The sequence below is a fragment of the Asterias amurensis genome, chromosome 6 (assembly GCF_032118995.1).
Source record: "Asterias amurensis chromosome 6, ASM3211899v1".
NCBI lineage: Eukaryota > Metazoa > Echinodermata > Asteroidea > Forcipulatida > Asteriidae > Asterias > Asterias amurensis.
The window spans coordinates 16441311-16458998 of NC_092653.1; the positions used below are offsets into that span (position 1 = coordinate 16441311).

The window sequence follows — 17688 nt, forward strand, 5'->3', positions numbered from 1 at the left end:
AGTAACACTGCTGCATTACCAAAGACGCGCACGCAGTGATCTTTTTACACACCGTGCAATAGTACTTTTCGGATGGAACGAAAAATGCACGCTGAGTGACAGAGAGTGCAATAGTACTTAAATTTGCTAACACGTGACGGACAATCCTCCAATCAAATGGTAAGGATCTGCAGGGGTGTTATATAATACACACTAACTGGTCCTGCTGGTTAATCGCTGCAAACACTTGCTTATTTAGTTAACCATTAAAATATTCTGTCACACGATGTGGGACACCATGATTTCCACGTACAAACGCATTACACTGACCCTCAGCTCCAGTAGGGCAGAATCACTAAGTATACAGTACACCACCCTGAAGGGCTAACCAAGAGCTGTCAAAGAGGGCGCAATCACCAAAGAACAGCAGTTGTCATCAATTGCTGCAGGCTTATATGTGTCACGGGTGCGATGCGACCCCCCCCACGTTTATTTTTATGTTACGTAATCATTTGCTTTACTTGCATGGCTAGCGCCCTCTGCGGGCTGCTTTCCGGTTCAAGAGCATTCTGTTTTGGGCCGAAGACCTTAACTGACGTCTTTGCGTGTCTTCACCCAACAGGTAAAGATCTTGTTATATTTTGCATTTAAATGTTTTCCTAATTACTACTTAGATTAAATAGTATGTAATAAGCACTATCCTCAAGTCTCAATTTGTTTATAGAATGTTGTTGACTTTAGTGGATATCTGGTTGCTTTTGCAACATCACGCTAGCTATTTATTGATTTGCGGTGTTTAGATATATTTATTACCTCTAGAGCCTTTCCTAATAATCTTAGCAGTGTTACTGAATGTAACATTTTGGAGATCCTTTAGTTTATTTTATCATTGCTTCTGGGATTGGAAATAACCTGTTTATATTGCATTTCACCGTTAATTTGCCTTAAATCCAAGATGGCGGTCGCGTCCTTAATTTTGGCGCGAACCGCGAGTATTGTTTTATCGTTTCATTGTTTATTCTTTTAAAGTTTAGTTTATGTAATTATTATTGTATATTTTGTATGAGCATTCTGTTTTGGGCCGAAGACCTTAACTGACGTCTTTGCGTGTCTTCACCCAACAGATTCACCGTTTACAGATCTCAATAAAACTAAAGAGCTACTATATGATCAGACTTGCCGTTTCATGCCCGTACTTATTCCAAGGGTCACATTTGGTGGAGAATCCGGGTACGGGCATATCGACGACGGCATCAAGCATCACTTGATCGTCAGAGTACATTATACCCGTCAATCTTGTGACCGGTACAGATTACCCCATCAAGACGTTGAAGGCATCCCCAGCCAGGACAGCCGGGTTCCAGCGGGCAGAGCGGCCTTCCCCCCTGAACCCTGCCCCGCGGATCGGAGAGACCCTCAACACTCCAGACGTGAAGAATTTTGGACCGCCGTATCCTTACCATCGGACTTGGATCACCCGTGATTGAGCAACCTTATCCAGCCTCTTCAACGCCCCTGAGTGCCGGATGTTTTTTCTTCACGATCGGAACTGTTGAACATTTTCGCCAACATCAAGAACAAGTTTATCGCGGTGTTCTTGAACATTTTGCCAATAATAAAAATTTGCAGATTTCACGAACTCTCGCAAAGAATTCGATCGCCTCCATTTTGGACAAACTCATAGTTGTTTAAACTCATACGATCGGGAAAGCACCATCATCAGGACAATAAACACAATAGCATTGTCACAATAGCACGGACTAAAGACCTCCTTTGTACTCTTCCACTGTGCCGATTAAGAGTGCGTTCGGTTGTTACCACCAGACAAGCAGCTGATGAACAATTCCCATTATGAACATTGACATTATTGGAATTTGATTGAATCAAGTCTCAATTGTATTTTGGATTCGGATTTGGTATTGTTGGTATTGTTAGGAGTCATTAATCTTGTCTGGCATTTAGACAGGTGTCCACTTAATGGGAGTAGGTACTTAAAGTTCTCATTCAGCTGAAAAGAACTTTAATCCATACATTGTTGTTTGCCTTTGGCGATGCTAAATTCCTGGGGTGTAAAAGAACACCTGTAAATTCTTTTGTATTGTATTTGAGACATTTTGATTGTCCAGCTGTGTGAAAGTTTCTCTTTATTACCTCAATTGGGTAGAGATAATTGAAGTCATTTCCTTCAGAATTGTCGCACGAAAATTCCATTGTTTCTGGTACTTCAATTGCGTACAGAATTTTTTCTTCTTCTGAATATTGATGTGTTCCAATTTGCATTCAAAGATTATATTTTGCTATTGCTGATTTGTTTTTGCATTGGTTACATTGATTGCATTTCATGATTGCTTCAGTTGGATTGATATTATCATTTTTTCTGACAGCCATTTTACATTTTGTGAAGGTATTGCATTGATGACCATTTTTGATACTTTTGAATTGTGTTCTTTTGCATACTTTGTCACTCTGTATTTTATCTTTGGACTGTGTTCTTGGAAGCATGTCTGACGAGGAAGAATTCCCATCGTCCACAGCAGCATTTGGTCACAGATCATCTCGTCGAACTCTTCCGAACAGACCTCAACATACCTCTCCCTTCCAAGAAGAACTAGGCGACATCCAGCAAACAACCGATCGCATGCTTTCGCAACTGGGAAACATCGAGCGAAGACTATCCCGAGGCTCACTGCATCAATCAGTTCCAGGTACTCATGCACAACGGTCAACTCCAATGATGTCTACCACATTGCCAAGGCAAGGGTCTTCTTCAAATGACTATCCTTTGAGGTCTAGCCAAGCGCCGAGGCAAGGTTCTTCTTCAACCGACTATCCAGTTCTCACACCTCAGAATCACCACCTACCTGACCGCAACTCCACTACGCTTTCATCTCATCACCGTTTACTTCCATCACATCAAGTGAAAAGTGTACCTATGTTTACAGGGCGTGACCAAGGTGCAACAATCGCCATTGAAGATTGGGTCCGAGACGTGAATTATCTCATCGAAACTACTTCGATGCCTGAAGAAATCCAGTTTTCTACCATCGTGAGATATCTTGGTGGCGCTGCAAGAAAACTTGTACTCAATCTCCATCCAACACATCAGACCCCAAGCCACGCCTTTGCAGAACTCAAAGCACAGTTCGGAGATGTATTCCTGACTGGTGATCCATTAGCCAGCTTCTATGAGCGTGTGAAACATCCCACCGAACTACCGAGCATCTACGCCGTCGAACTAGAGGCAACGCTGAGAACCATAGAGGAAAAGTCAACCCTAAGTCGCCCTTTTCCTAATAGAAACAGTATGCTGACGCAACAATTTATGAGAGGCGTCAAAGACGAGAAAGTTACACAGAGACTCGCACCGATGAAGCCCAGAGATATGACGTTTCGGGAACTTCAAATTGAACTTCGTCAACTGGAACGAGAGTCTAGGATTGCAGCAGCTGCAAAGACAGGAACCAAGCTTCAAGCTCAACAATTGCAGCAGATTCGTCCTCCATATCAGCAATCCTCACCGAAAGTGCCAGATGTCAAGAGCCCCAAACCAACTACCGATCATGATGTGTTACAAGAACTTCTCGCCACTGTCCATCAACTAGCTCTGAGGGTAGATCATATCTCTCATCAAACTCCACGTGGACCTCAGCAACCAAGAACAGACCAACATGCCTCTGGTCAACGAGTGTTCTACTGCCACAGATGCGGCAATGAAGGTCATATTGCCAAAGGATGCAGAAGTGCCCCTTTAAACTCCAACGGCCCACGGCCAATGGGCAAGCCGTCAGAGGCCGGGAATCAGCGAGCCCAGTAGTAAGTTCTCCTTCAAACACTGCACCACGTCTGTCTTCAATATGCCACGGTGGTAACATACCTCTCCATCACCAGCAATTGATTGGTCCAACAAACGAAGACGTCGTCAACGTTAATGGTGTGAACTACACTGCCCTAATAGACTCTGGCTCCCAGATCACGTCGATAACGGAAGACATCTTGAGGCAAAACCCTGAGCTCCAGAACATGGAAATTTCTCCTTCAGAAGTCTCCATCGAAAGTGCTAGTGGGCACAGCGTTCCTCACCGAGGTGTCATCCCTTTAACCATCACTATAATGGACGTCGTCTACAAGGATGTTCCTACATTTGTTGTACAAGCAGACAGTTACCGTAGAAACGTTCCAGTCCTCATTGGTACTAATGTCATCAGAGCAGTGAAGAGAGACCATCAAGTGACAAAGAGTAATAAGTTCCTGCCTCCGAAGAGCTCTGCATGGTATGCAGCCTTCAACAGTATTTCTGCTTCAGAACCTGGTAGCCACAGCGACGGTACCATCGGCTACGCTAGGTACATCGGCCGATACCCCCGAGTGATACCAGCAGGCCAAGAAGTAGACATCATTTGTCAGGCACCCCCTGGCAAAGGTCCGTACACTGCAGTAGTTGAAAACTTTCCTCGAAGCTCTTCATCTTTAAAAGTTAGCAACCTGGTCACAGATGTTGAATCTAACTGCCAAGTACCCGTGAGACTTTGCAACATCTCCGCCAAGCCCATAACCATCAAACGCAACTGCAAACTCGCACAGCTAGCATACATCCAGCGCATTGATGATCTACCACTCAATGAAGACTACGAAACGTTACAAGCTAGACAGGAAGACGAAGATGTTTCTCCTTCTTATCAGCTGAGCCAAGTCCATGAAAGTCCAGGAGATGTTAAACATACACCACTTGTTGACCTATCCAAAGCGAAGTTAGACAGCGAGTCACAAAAGCAGCAGCTAGAGAGTCTCCTTCAGAATTACTCTGACGTATTCTCATCCAGTCCCCTGGACTTTGGATGTACGTCGACGATGAAGCACTCCATCCCACTCATAGACAATCAACCCTTTCGACTTCCTCACCGCCGAATTCCTCCTTCACAATACCAAGCTGTCAAAGATCATCTCAAGGCCATGGAAGAAGCAGGTGTCATCCGCAGAAGTAACAGTCCATTCGCCTCACCGATAGTGATAGCCCATAAGAAGGATGGTTCACTGCGGATATGTATTGACTATCGTCGCCTGAACAGCAAAACTGTACGTGATGCATATCCTCTCCCTCGCATCGATGAAGCACTGGACGCTCTTGGAAATGCTCAACTCTTCACCACTCTAGATCTCACATCAGGCTACTGGCAGGTTCAAATGGAAGACGAAGACATACCTAAGACAGCGTTCACTACCCCCATGGGACTATTTGAATGTAATCGGATGCCCTTCGGCTTAGCAAATGCCCCAGCTACATTCCAACGTCTGATGATGACTTGTCTCGGAGAGCAAAACTACGTCACGTGTCTTCTCTACCTCGATGACATCATCATATTCTCTGCCAACTTCGAAGACCATCTCGACCGCCTCTCTAAAGTGTTCTCCTGTTTGAGGCAACACGGTCTGAAACTGAAGCCGTCCAAGTGTAACCTCCTCCAAGAAGAAGTTAGATACCTCGGACACATCGTTTCGAACAAAGGCATTAGTACTGATCCAGAGAAGACGCAACAAGTAGAGCACTGGCCAACCCCCACTAATCGCAAGGAACTACAACGCTTCCTCGGCTTCACTGGCTACTATAGAAGATTTATTAAAGGATACTCACACGTTGTCTCACCTCTCTACAAGCTCACTGCTGGTGACCCAAGACGAAAGAAGAAGAATACCAAAAACACCTCTCCATCTGTAACCCCACCTTTCATCTGGACAGAAGAGTGTCAGAACGCGATGGACATGTTAAAGCAGTACTTGACATCTCCACCGATCCTCGCCTACGCCGACTATTCACTCCCGTTTATACTCCAGACCGATGCATCAGGAGTAGGGCTCGGAGCTGTCCTCAGCCAAGTCCAAAATGGAACAGAGAGAGTCATCGCTTACGCAAGCAGAGGACTCAACCCCGCCGAATCTCGCTACGCAGCACATAAGTTAGAATTCCTAGCCATGAAGTGGGCGATTACTGACAAGCTACGAGACTATCTTCTGGGCAACCAATGTACCGTGCTGACAGACAACAATCCTCTCCTTTATGTCACTACATCTGCCAAACTAGATGCGACAGGCCAAAGATGGATTGCGGCACTATCTCAGTTCAATTTCACTGTTAAATACAAGCCCGGAAAGAACAACGGAGCGGCTGATGCACTCTCTCGCAAATCGCAAGCTGATACTTCAAGAAGTCTCTTGTCATTCCAAAAGGATGCAATCACAATTCCTCCCCACATCGTGCAAGCTATCTGCAACAGTCACCCACCCGAAACAACTCCCTTCATCGAACCTCCAATTGCAAGATGCGATGTCATGACACAGAGTCACACGTCACTCCCATCAAATGAGTTGCCGAGACTACAAGAGAAAGACATCATATCCGCTCAGAGAAGTGACACGGACATATCCAGAGTCATACACTATCTAGAGAAAGGAAGAAAACCAACCAGAGCAGAGAGGAGTTGTGAAAAGCTCGGATGCCTCATGTACCTAAGACAATGGGAAAAGCTTCACATGAAAAACGGCGTACTCTATCGTCTCAGAAAGACCCATGACGGATCAACAGCCGAACAGCTTGTTCTCCCTGAACAATTTCGACACACAGTAATGACATCACTCCACAATGATTTCGGTCACTTGGGCTACGAAAGAACGCTCGACATCGCAAGAACCCGCTTCTTTTGGTCCAAGATGGCAAGTGACATCAAAACTTGGTGTGAACAATGCAAGCGATGCTGCCTAAGAAAAACTCCGTCTACAAAAACGCGTGTACCTTTGGTCAGCATCACCACAACTGAGCCTATGGAATTACTCTGCATCGATTACCTCAAGCTGGAAAGAAGCAAAGGTGGCTATGAAAACATTTTGGTAATCACAGATAATTTCACCAAGTATGCCCAGGCGTTTCCATCTCGCGATCAGAAGGCAGGCACAGTTGCTAAGATACTCTGGGAAAAGATAATACAGCACTACGGATTTCCTGTACGACTACACGCTGATCAGGGTCGCAACTTTGAAAGCCAACTCATCCGAGAATTATGCAAGATCTGTGGCATCAAAAAGAGCCGAACTACCCCGTATCACCCTCAAGGAAATGGCGTCACAGAGCGTTTTAACCATACGCTCCTTAACATGCTTGGGACATTAGAAGAAAATCAGAAGAAAGACTGGAAGCAATACGTCGAAATAATGACACACGCATACAACTCCACACGTCACGACTCCACCGGTTATGCTCCGTTCTACCTGATGTTTGGTAGACACCCAAATCTACCAGTCGACTTGATGTTTGGACTCAATTCCACTCAGAGAGAGTCTACTTCAAACTATGCGGACTATGTAGAGCAGCTGAGAGAAAGACTACAGAAATCATACACAAGGGCCAGCGACTACGTCAAACAAGCGCAGTCGAAGCAGAAACGCCTGTATGACAGAGGTTCCTCCATCGCTCCTCTACGTCTAGGTGACAGAGTCCTCATCCAAAACAAGAACCTCATTGGCACATGCAAATTAGCCGATAGATGGGAATCACAGCCCTATATTGTGATTTCAAAGCACAAAGATCTACCTGTGTACAGCCTCCGCTCCCTCGGTGACGGTAGAGAAAGAACTGTGCACAGAAACATGCTGACTCCATGCATGTTTCTCCCACTAGAAGAGAACAACACAACAGCCGATGAACCACATCAGGAAACCCAGTTAGAGTCAGACGAACATCAGGAGAGTGAGAAAGTTCCAACTATCATGGATCATAGTGAAACTAGCGACGAAGAGATAGACATAGACTTCATCCCAGTAGAAACTGAATCTTCGTCAATGTCTCCTTCACTATCTCCGTCACTATCACCTCCTGTCCTCACACCAATCATAGATCTTGAGCCAAGCAATGTCGTTGAAGTTTCCCCTCCTGTCGCACCACCGCAACTTACCCCTGAGTTACTGGAAACCCAAACTATTGATGTTACAGATGAGTCGAACGACACTGAAAGTACGGTATATCTTTCGCCACCGAGCCCTAGACCTATCAGAAACAGACAGCCGCCCACAAGGTTTACCTATGACTTCATAGGTCAAACCAAACAACTGCAAGCACGAGATACATCACGCCAAGAAAAGATATGCAATGGACGACGACTGTTCGACAAGTGGAAAGAGCCTACTATGGCTAAGACAAGAAGAAAAGCTTGTCTGCGTCTCCTTCTGCAAGAACACAGTTCCATCTAATAACCCCCCCCCCAATTGTATATACACTGTATTATTATTGATTGTAACTCAATGAAGATAACGAAGTATTATTTAAATAATACTGTTATAGAGAGAAAGAAACAAAAAATCTCTCTGAGTTATGTTCATTTCGTTATAATTGTTACTTTCAATGTGTCAAGATATTGAAGTTGTAATGTAATTAACTTCTGCATTAAGTTTTGTCTACCAAAATGACAGAGTCTTTTTTGAAGGAACCATTTAGAGATGTATTTAAATTACTGGTGTTCTGCTCCTTAGTTATAGAATACTTACCTTTTTGTTGTTCTAACTAAATGCTTGGAACACCAGAGTTTTGTTTAAAGGTTGGATGGTATGGAAGACATTTGCCACCATTTTGTTTTCATAAGTTGTAAAATTTCCATTGTGTAAATATGTAACATAGGTTATGTTAGTTGCATGCCGAGGACGACATTTTTCTCCAGGGGGAATAATGTCACGGGTGCGATGCGACCCCCCCCACGTTTATTTTTATGTTACGTAATCATTTGCTTTACTTGCATGGCTAGCGCCCTCTGCGGGCTGCTTTCCGGTTCAAGAGCATTCTGTTTTGGGCCGAAGACCTTAACTGACGTCTTTGCGTGTCTTCACCCAACAGGTAAAGATCTTGTTATATTTTGCATTTAAATGTTTTCCTAATTACTACTTAGATTAAATAGTATGTAATAAGCACTATCCTCAAGTCTCAATTTGTTTATAGAATGTTGTTGACTTTAGTGGATATCTGGTTGCTTTTGCAACATCACGCTAGCTATTTATTGATTTGCGGTGTTTAGATATATTTATTACCTCTAGAGCCTTTCCTAATAATCTTAGCAGTGTTACTGAATGTAACATTTTGGAGATCCTTTAGTTTATTTTATCATTGCTTCTGGGATTGGAAATAACCTGTTTATATTGCATTTCACCGTTAATTTGCCTTAAATCCAAGATGGCGGTCGCGTCCTTAATTTTGGCGCGAACCGCGAGTATTGTTTTATCGTTTCATTGTTTATTCTTTTAAAGTTTAGTTTATGTAATTATTATTGTATATTTTGTATGAGCATTCTGTTTTGGGCCGAAGACCTTAACTGACGTCTTTGCGTGTCTTCACCCAACAGATTCACCGTTTACAGATCTCAATAAAACTAAAGAGCTACTATATGATCAGACTTGCCGTTTCATGCCCGTACTTATTCCAAGGGTCACATATGAGTTAATAATAAGTGGTTGATGAGGCTGAGGCTGTGACTTATGGCTACTGCTGTAGTACTGAAGTTATAATAAGGGAATCAATGTGTGGTGAAGAGGTTTTCAACTAGTGGTTTAATCCCAACGAGGCCTGGGGTGGATTTCACAAAGGTAGTCCTAACTTAGGACTAGTCCTAAGTAATGCTAAGAGATAGGACTGGTCCTAAGTTAGGACCAGTAACTCATCCTAACTTAGGACTGGTCCTATCTCTTAGCACTGCCTAGGACTAGTCCTAAGTTAGGACTACCTTTGTGAAATCCACCCCTGGTTCTTGATAATTTTACCGAGACGAAGTCGAGGTAAACTATCAAGAACCAGGCCTCGCGGGTTAAAACCACTAGTTGAAAACCGATTCAACACACTTTGATTCCCATTCATAATACCTTTTTGGTCCAAAAACATAAACACGTTAATGCTCAAAAAGTAAATAAATGCAAAAATTATAATTTCTCAATGATTTCTTTCAACACAACACCCCTCCAGCCATGAAATGGTTAGGCCCAGTCAAGGCCCCCAGGTAAACAACTCCTTATAAGGGAATGCTGTGCGCGTCGCGCGTATCGCCTGATGTGGCACAACTGTTTCGGCCGTTGCTCTCGACCAATAAGAATGAAGAAACTGTCTTATAAGCACAGGTGCAAGCTCGCGTGTCACGCCCATGTTTCAATACTTTTTACTGGTGTTATATCATCCGTTCAAACAACCCCTCGTGATGCCCTCTCGACCAATCAGAATGGATAAACTGTCTTAGGTATTTATGAATAATAAATAACAATAATTTAAGAACACTTATAATGCGCCGGTATCCATCACAAGTGATGCTCATAGTACAAGGAAGGAAACATCTATCTAGTGAAAAGCAGCAGTGAAAAAGTGGGTTTTGAGAGTCTCTTTGAACTTATGAATAGATGACATGTTACGGATATTTAAGAGGGCAGATTGTTCCAAAGTAGCGGACCAGAATGAGAAAACGCCCTATCTCCCCATCTGGCATGGGTTTGAGGAACCAGTTACAAAGAAGTGGATGATCCAAGACATCTTGAAGGATTTTAACGGCTAATAAATTGACAATTGACAAGGAGCGAAACCATGTAAAGAATGAAAAACAAGCAAAAGTAATTTAGATTCAATGCGATAGTGAACAGGGAGCCAGTGAAGAGCATTAAAACCCGGAGTATTGGCAGTTGTAGTGATCTTAGCCAAGAGCAAGTTTGACTTCTACCCTTCAGTCGAATTGCAATTTAAATTGTGCCATGGGTGGTCTATTTTTAACTCGAACGTGTCAAAAAGATAGACTAGTAAAAAAAGTCAATCAATGCATTTTTTTTTTCAGCAGACGATATGATTAGTGTTTTAAACAAAGCAAATGTTGGCATGTCAATTTCAATTTTATTTTCCACTATTTTCTCTACTTCAGTGCAATAATGAATAAATTCTCTCACTGCAATGATACGTTTCTGTCATATTGAATGTAAACCGCTATCGTTCAAATAGTCACTAATTGTGACAAATTTGACTACAGAGACAGAGCTCTGGGACTCAGGGCCCAATTTCATAGCACTGCTTACGGTAAGCAAATTTTTGTGCTTACAAAGCAGAACAATTTGCTATGGTTTAAACGTAATTCACAGGTTAGCAAGCGGCCATCTTGGGCTTTCACCATGGATATTTACTTTGTTACGTCATTCATTTTCATGCAGTAAGCACCGAAACGGTAGCATGCCTTTTAGTGTGCTTACAGTTAGCAGGGCTATGAATTGGAAATTGTACAATAAGCACGATATAGGCTGTTATTAAGCAGCCCAGTGTTGGGCTTACATCTAGACAGACTATGGTCAAAATCAACTCATTTAACCATTACTTGATGTTTATACAGTACACATAAAACCACTGTTTTTACTAAACCAATGTGCTTAAAACCTATAATAAACCTGCAAACAAAAATCCACGGAGGCAAATCATTTGGGTGGGATTCGAACCACTGCCTTTTGCATTGCTAGGAGCAGTCTTACCACTAGACCACCGAGCTAGCCTGATGGCTAGATGCAGTGATTTACCTGTGGATTGTTTTTGTTCACAAAACTCGGGAAAGTACTGAGTATACAGTGCTTAAATCAGAGGATTAGAACATATTCTTTATACCGATGCAAAAAAAAAAAAAACACCAAAAATCTATTTTACACTGACATAAAGGTCACTTGTGCCTACTGTTGCAAAATGTGTCAACTTAGAAAAGGTCTGTACATATCTCAAACTGAATTCATAATTATACGGCTGTGTACAACTGCATCCTGATTAAAGCAACCCAGTGAGTATCCCGCTTTCAAATGTAATTAAATTAGACATAAATTAATCAACATTTATGGCTGCCATTCACATTCTATTTAAGCAACAGTTTTTATTAATACCAGGCATTCTTGGTGGTGGGTTGGGCATAAAGTGCAGAGTGTTGATTTAATCACTTTTTTTGTCTTATTGTTTTCACCATGACTAATGCAAGTAAGCTGTCAACCTTGATCAATGTCAATGGAGAATAGTTGGCCTTTAAACTACTGCGCTTTGAATTCCATGAATAGACCCTAGTGCTTGAGAAATCACATTCTCTTCAGGCGAACTCGAATCCGCGATTCTGATTGGTCAACCCCATAGCAACTAGTGTGGTATTAACCTATATTGCAGGGCCAATGTCACACCACTTCTATCTACATGTATATCACTGTTTTTACTCCACATATAGACCATGTGACCTTTGTTTATAATATAAAGTGTGCCCTTGTACATTCTTTGAATTTTATGGCAGGCAAGATACTGCACTGGTAATATGGGAAAGTTGACATTTTGTGTCATAATTTCCACGTGAGATGTGCCCCCTTTACTCATATCAAAATGTTATAAGAATTAGACAGTGCAATATCCATAAAATGTGAGATTTTCTTTTTTCTTTCATAAGGCTGTGAACAAATCGTGCCTGCAGGAAGTCCAGGGTCTGTGGCTCTCTTGTAAACATGTGATATCCATCGTCTATATTGTGCTTTATATAACACCCAAGCAGATCCTTGCCATTTGATTGGAGAATTGTCCGTCACGTGTTAGCAAAAAAAAGTACTATTGCACGCTACGTCACCCAGCGTGCATTTTTCGTTCCATCCGAAAAGTACTATTGCACGCTGAGCAAAAAACATCACTGTGTGCGTGTGTCTTGTCTTAAGTAACGCAGCAGTATTACTGCAAGGCACATACTAGCATTCGACTTTGCGTGTCTCAAAATAGCTGTACAGAACGCACAATTTAAAACAGGCCGACCCAAAAGAAACGGGTGTAATTTCACAATTACAATGCTTTGTTTGTTTTGCAAGTTGTATCTTCCAATCAAAATGACAAAGATCTACTTGGATGTTATATAAAACAAATAATGAATGTTTTTCATTCGTGCAATAGTGCAAATATGTTCATCCGTTGAAAGATGGAATGTTCCATTCAACTCGGCTCCACCTAGAACATTCCATCTTTCAACTCATGAACATATTCGCACCATTGCACTCATAAACATTCATTATTTGTATAATATTCAGCTGTAAATGTCACCGGTTCTTTTTAAAACCACCTAAAAAACGATGTTACCACAAAAAAACCTCAACCTATTATACTCATACCATGCAAAATTTTAAAATTTTAAGTTAATATAAATTTGTTATCACATGCGCGCTTGTGGTAAAGGAAAAAAACAAAATAGCCCGTCTGAGCCACATCTCCAACTCGGCCTTCGGTGGCACACAGAAGCGCAACATTGTTTCTGTATTCCACTCATGTTTGTGTAATAATACTAATAATTGGTGAGTGAAAAACTGGGCTCAATTCCATAGAGCTGCTAAGCATACAAATTTGCTCAGCATAACATTTTTGCCATGATAAAAACAGGATTACCAACCAAATTTCCACAATATTTTCAGGATAAGCAAACAACAGCTGAATACCAGCAACTAGCAAAATGCAACAAGTGGAAATAAGGTTGGTAATCCTGTTTTAATCAAGGAAGAAATTTCATGTTAAGCAAATTATTTTTGTGCTTAGCAGCTCTATGATATTGGGCCCTGGTTCTTGCCTGTAACCAGTTTTGATCATCTCGAGAAATGTGAAAGAAGACCTTACCTGCTCGGTGAGTCTTTTGGCAACCAGAGAGACCACATGGATGACACTCAAGACCCGCACGGCCACAAGAAGTAAGAAAGACGCAGAGAATAAGTTGCGAAGGAATGAAAAGGCCTGAGTCACACGGGCTGAAAGAAATCAATCAAGCAATGATATAAAATATTATACCACAAGGGAAATTGACCGGGTTAACTTTTAAATGATTTGGGGTTGAACAAAGACAAATTTACTAGCGCTAGTAAGCTTAGGTCGGATTTGAATTGGTGGCTACGGCCACAGCTACCGCCGCGTCGTCATGCATTGAAGTATATGACGCCCTTAGCAACACCCCTGGCAACAGTCGTAGCCGCAGCCGTAGCCACCAATTCCGACACGGCCTTAGTTGGTAAAGTGCCGGCACGTTGATCTGGAGGTCATTGGCTGAAATGGCGCTCTTGTCAACCCCAAATCAATTACATAATGAGTTAAAAAAGTTAATACTGAATTCAAACTTAAGACATTTTGTAGACTCTGAAGAGTGAACGCGAGTCTTAAAAAGAGACTTAATAACAGTATTACTAAGAATGGGAAATTCCAGAAAAGTTAACAACCGCATCAGCACACATACAGGGTGTCTCAAAAAAAGGTATTTGTCCTGTAAAGGGTTTTTATGGCCAGACTCTATGTTTTCCAGCAGAAAGCATGGCATCATCTTAAAGCCGAAGCCTTGTGCTTTCCAATGATACCTTAGGTTTCATTCCAGGGTCATGCATCATGGAGCACCACTGTCTTGAAGTTGTGGTGCAAAAATGCAGTTGGTTCACTTTTACACCCATGTCACTCTGGCCTTCAGACAGTGTGTAAACCTCAGGTTGTCACAATGGTTCAGCTAACGGCAGATCAGAGAATCTTTGTAGTCAAGAAATGGTGTGGAACCAGAAGTTTGCATGCTACTCTAGAAACAATGTGGGGACATGTAAATCAAATCAATGTAAAGATGAAAAAGCATTTTTTTTTAAAAAGGTTTTCTCACCTTTAGATTGATTTGATTTACATGCTACACTATGTATCTGAAACAAATCTAATCCCTAAATCGTACCAGGATAACTTATACATTCAACTTGTTCAATTATTTATTTTATGACCGAAAAACAGACGGGCGATTTCCCTTTTCCCAAACGATTCCAATCGAGTCCCTGGCAGACCTAATTTTTCCCAACACACACACACACTATCTCGACTGCGAATATATGTTAAACCCGGCACGGCCCGTCCCGTATCGATGAACCCGTGTCTTGTTGTTATCTTTTCTTGGCAACCCAGTGGCCACATATTGATCGGGGCAAGATAACAAACACGACGCGGAGTAGTCATTCCTTAATCAAGTGTAATTACGCAGCGTTTCCTGATGGTTTTGGCTGATTGTGTCCCTACCAATCTACCAACAGGATTGATTTTGGTTTCTTTCACCCCCTCGATCTAAACCGAGTACATTCCTTGGGGATGACAAGCACTTGGGAATATTTTCGGCGGAGGAGGGAGAAGAGGGGAGGACAGACTTACCATAGCCCATTGTTGCCATCATGAGGAGCAGCTGCAGGAATGACTTCTCGTCAGTGTTGGAACTGAAAATATCAATAAGAAATTTCCTATCAAAACTTCTACTATTTGATTTTGTTTCGGGACAATTTAAAAAAAAAATCTATAAACACAGTTTGTTGTTTTTGTTGTTGTACTGGGTCAGTGTACAGATGTCGCATGCATTGGGATCTTTATTTTACAAACTGGCATGTGGGCCAACGATTCCATTGAAAATAAAACAAATGTTAATGTGTCCAATTGAAAACATAAATACAAAAGTTAACAGATTTAATTTTTTTGTAGTTCCTGACAATTTAGCAATACAGTGATCCCATCTTTTTTCTCTTTTATCTTCAATGACCAATTGAGCCCAAATTTTCATAGGTTTGTTATTTTATGCATTTGTTGGGATACACCAACAGAGAATACTGGTCTTTGACAGTTACCAAAGGTGTCCAGTGCCTTCATCAAGAAAGACTCTGCTAGGGTCCAAAACGTCAGGCCTAACCATTTTTTAATTCTTCTTAATCTGTGACCATGGCCCAATTTCCATGGCTCTGCTTACCGTCAAATTCTGCGCTTACGATCACCATTCTCCGCTTATCTGCAAGCGCCAAATTTCTACTCTAGCTGTGTAAAGGTAGAATGCCTATTAACGTGGAGTACAAGCGCGCTCAAGCCAAAATTCCCCGCCAACACGTGAAATACGCTTGCCGTAAGCAGGAAATTTCTTGCTTCTGTAAGCGCCGATTCTTTGCTTACGATAAGAAGAGCCATGAAATTGGGCCCATCTCATGATGATCTCATCGGTGAATCTGCTCACGTCTAAGATAACTGATTATCCCTACAATGACCACTTATCTTCATGCTGTGGACTTAATCAATTTAGACACTCTTCATTACCCATCTCACTCATGTGTTAGTAATCACTGCTCTTGGGGGGAAAAGCCATCATCACAAAATGAAAGGAAGTGTAGACAGTTAGAAATCACAATTTAAAGGTATGATCTACAATGTAGGTTTGGAGCAGGGCTTAAAATAGGTGAGGAAAATTTACATCGGGAGGTATAACATAGTTCAACATTTTTAAAGGGAAGGTACACTATTGGTAATTGTCAAAGACCAGTGTTCTCACTTGGTGTATCTCAACGTATGCATAAAATAACAAACCTGTGGACATTTGAGCTCAATTGGTCGTCGGAATTGGGAGAAAATGATGAAAGAAAAAACACCCTTGTCGGACAAATTTGTGTTCTTTCAAATAGGAATAAAAGACTTCTAGCAAGAAGTCTTTTATTATTTTAGTGAGAAATTACCTCAATTTTGAAATCTATGCTACTTCAGAGGGAGCTGTTTCTCACAATGTTTTATACTATCAACAGCTCTCAAATGCTCGTTACCAAGTCAGTTTTTAAGTTAATATTTGTTTTGAGTAGTTACCAAGCGTGTACCTTCCCTTTAATAGCTATTTGTAAATTAGTTTAGCCATCACAAATGAAGGAAGTGTAGACAGTTGGAAATCATAATTTAAAGGTAGGATGATGATCTGGGTTCGGAGCAGCAGCCGATTTCACAAAATTTAAGGCCATGTCACAAGTTATGGACTACTTTTGTGAAATCGGCTGTAGGGCTTGAATTTGGTGAGGAAAATGTACCTCGGGGTTATGCATAGTTGAACATTTCATAGATTAATATACTATGATAATCGACAGAACTGATTAAAGTCAAATTTGAGAAAACAGTATCGGCTGAAGCAAACTGCTTTTAAAAGCCATTGTACACTTTCGGTAAACAGTATTGTCCAAAGGCTCATACTTCGTGTATCACAACTTATTTATAAAATAACAAACCTGTGAAAATTTAGGCTCAATCAGTCATCGGAGTCAGGAGAAAATAACGGGAAAACCCACCCTTGTTACCGCACGTTTCGCCGTGTCATGACATGTGTTTACTATAAATCCGTAATTCCCGTTGTCGAGAATTGATAATTGTTTTATTGTTTTCTCGAAAAGTAAAGCATTTCATGGAACAATATTTCAAGAGAAGTCTTTCACCATTACCTTCTGTAAACCCTGTAAGTTATTTGTTGATCTGTCAACTTTTTTTTTTTTCTGTTCCTTAAGTGTATAATGGCTTTAACAACCAAAAGGGCCTATGGTATCAATACAAACAATTGGTTAGTGGCCTGACGTTTAGATCCTAGCAGAGTCTTTCTTGATAGCTAAAATTTGTCTTCTTTTTTTCCCTTTAAAAACACTGGACTTGTTTGATGATTGTCAAATACCAGTCTTCTCACTTGGTGGATCTCAACATAATATGCACAAAATAACCAACCAGTGAAAATTTGAACTCATTTGGGTGTCGAAGTTGCGAGATGATAATTGGAAGAAAAAACACCCTTGTCACATGGAAGTTGTGTGCTTTCAGATGCTTGATTTCGAGACCTCAAATTCTAAATCTAAAGTCGAGAAATCATATTCGTGGAAAATTGACTC

General features: G+C 41.5%; 1 protein-coding gene across 1 annotated transcript in view; it reads right to left on the minus strand.

The window, feature by feature from the left end:
- Nucleotides 1-17688, minus strand: part of LOC139939147 (uncharacterized) — a 54349-nt gene that overhangs the window by 23721 nt on the left and 12940 nt on the right. The window contains exons 6-7 of the mRNA XM_071934906.1: nt 15176-15237; nt 13634-13761 (exon numbers count right to left, since the gene is read on the minus strand). Coding sequence (XP_071791007.1) covers nt 13634-13761; nt 15176-15237 — 190 coding nt within the window. The remainder of the gene's footprint in view (nt 1-13633; nt 13762-15175; nt 15238-17688) is intronic.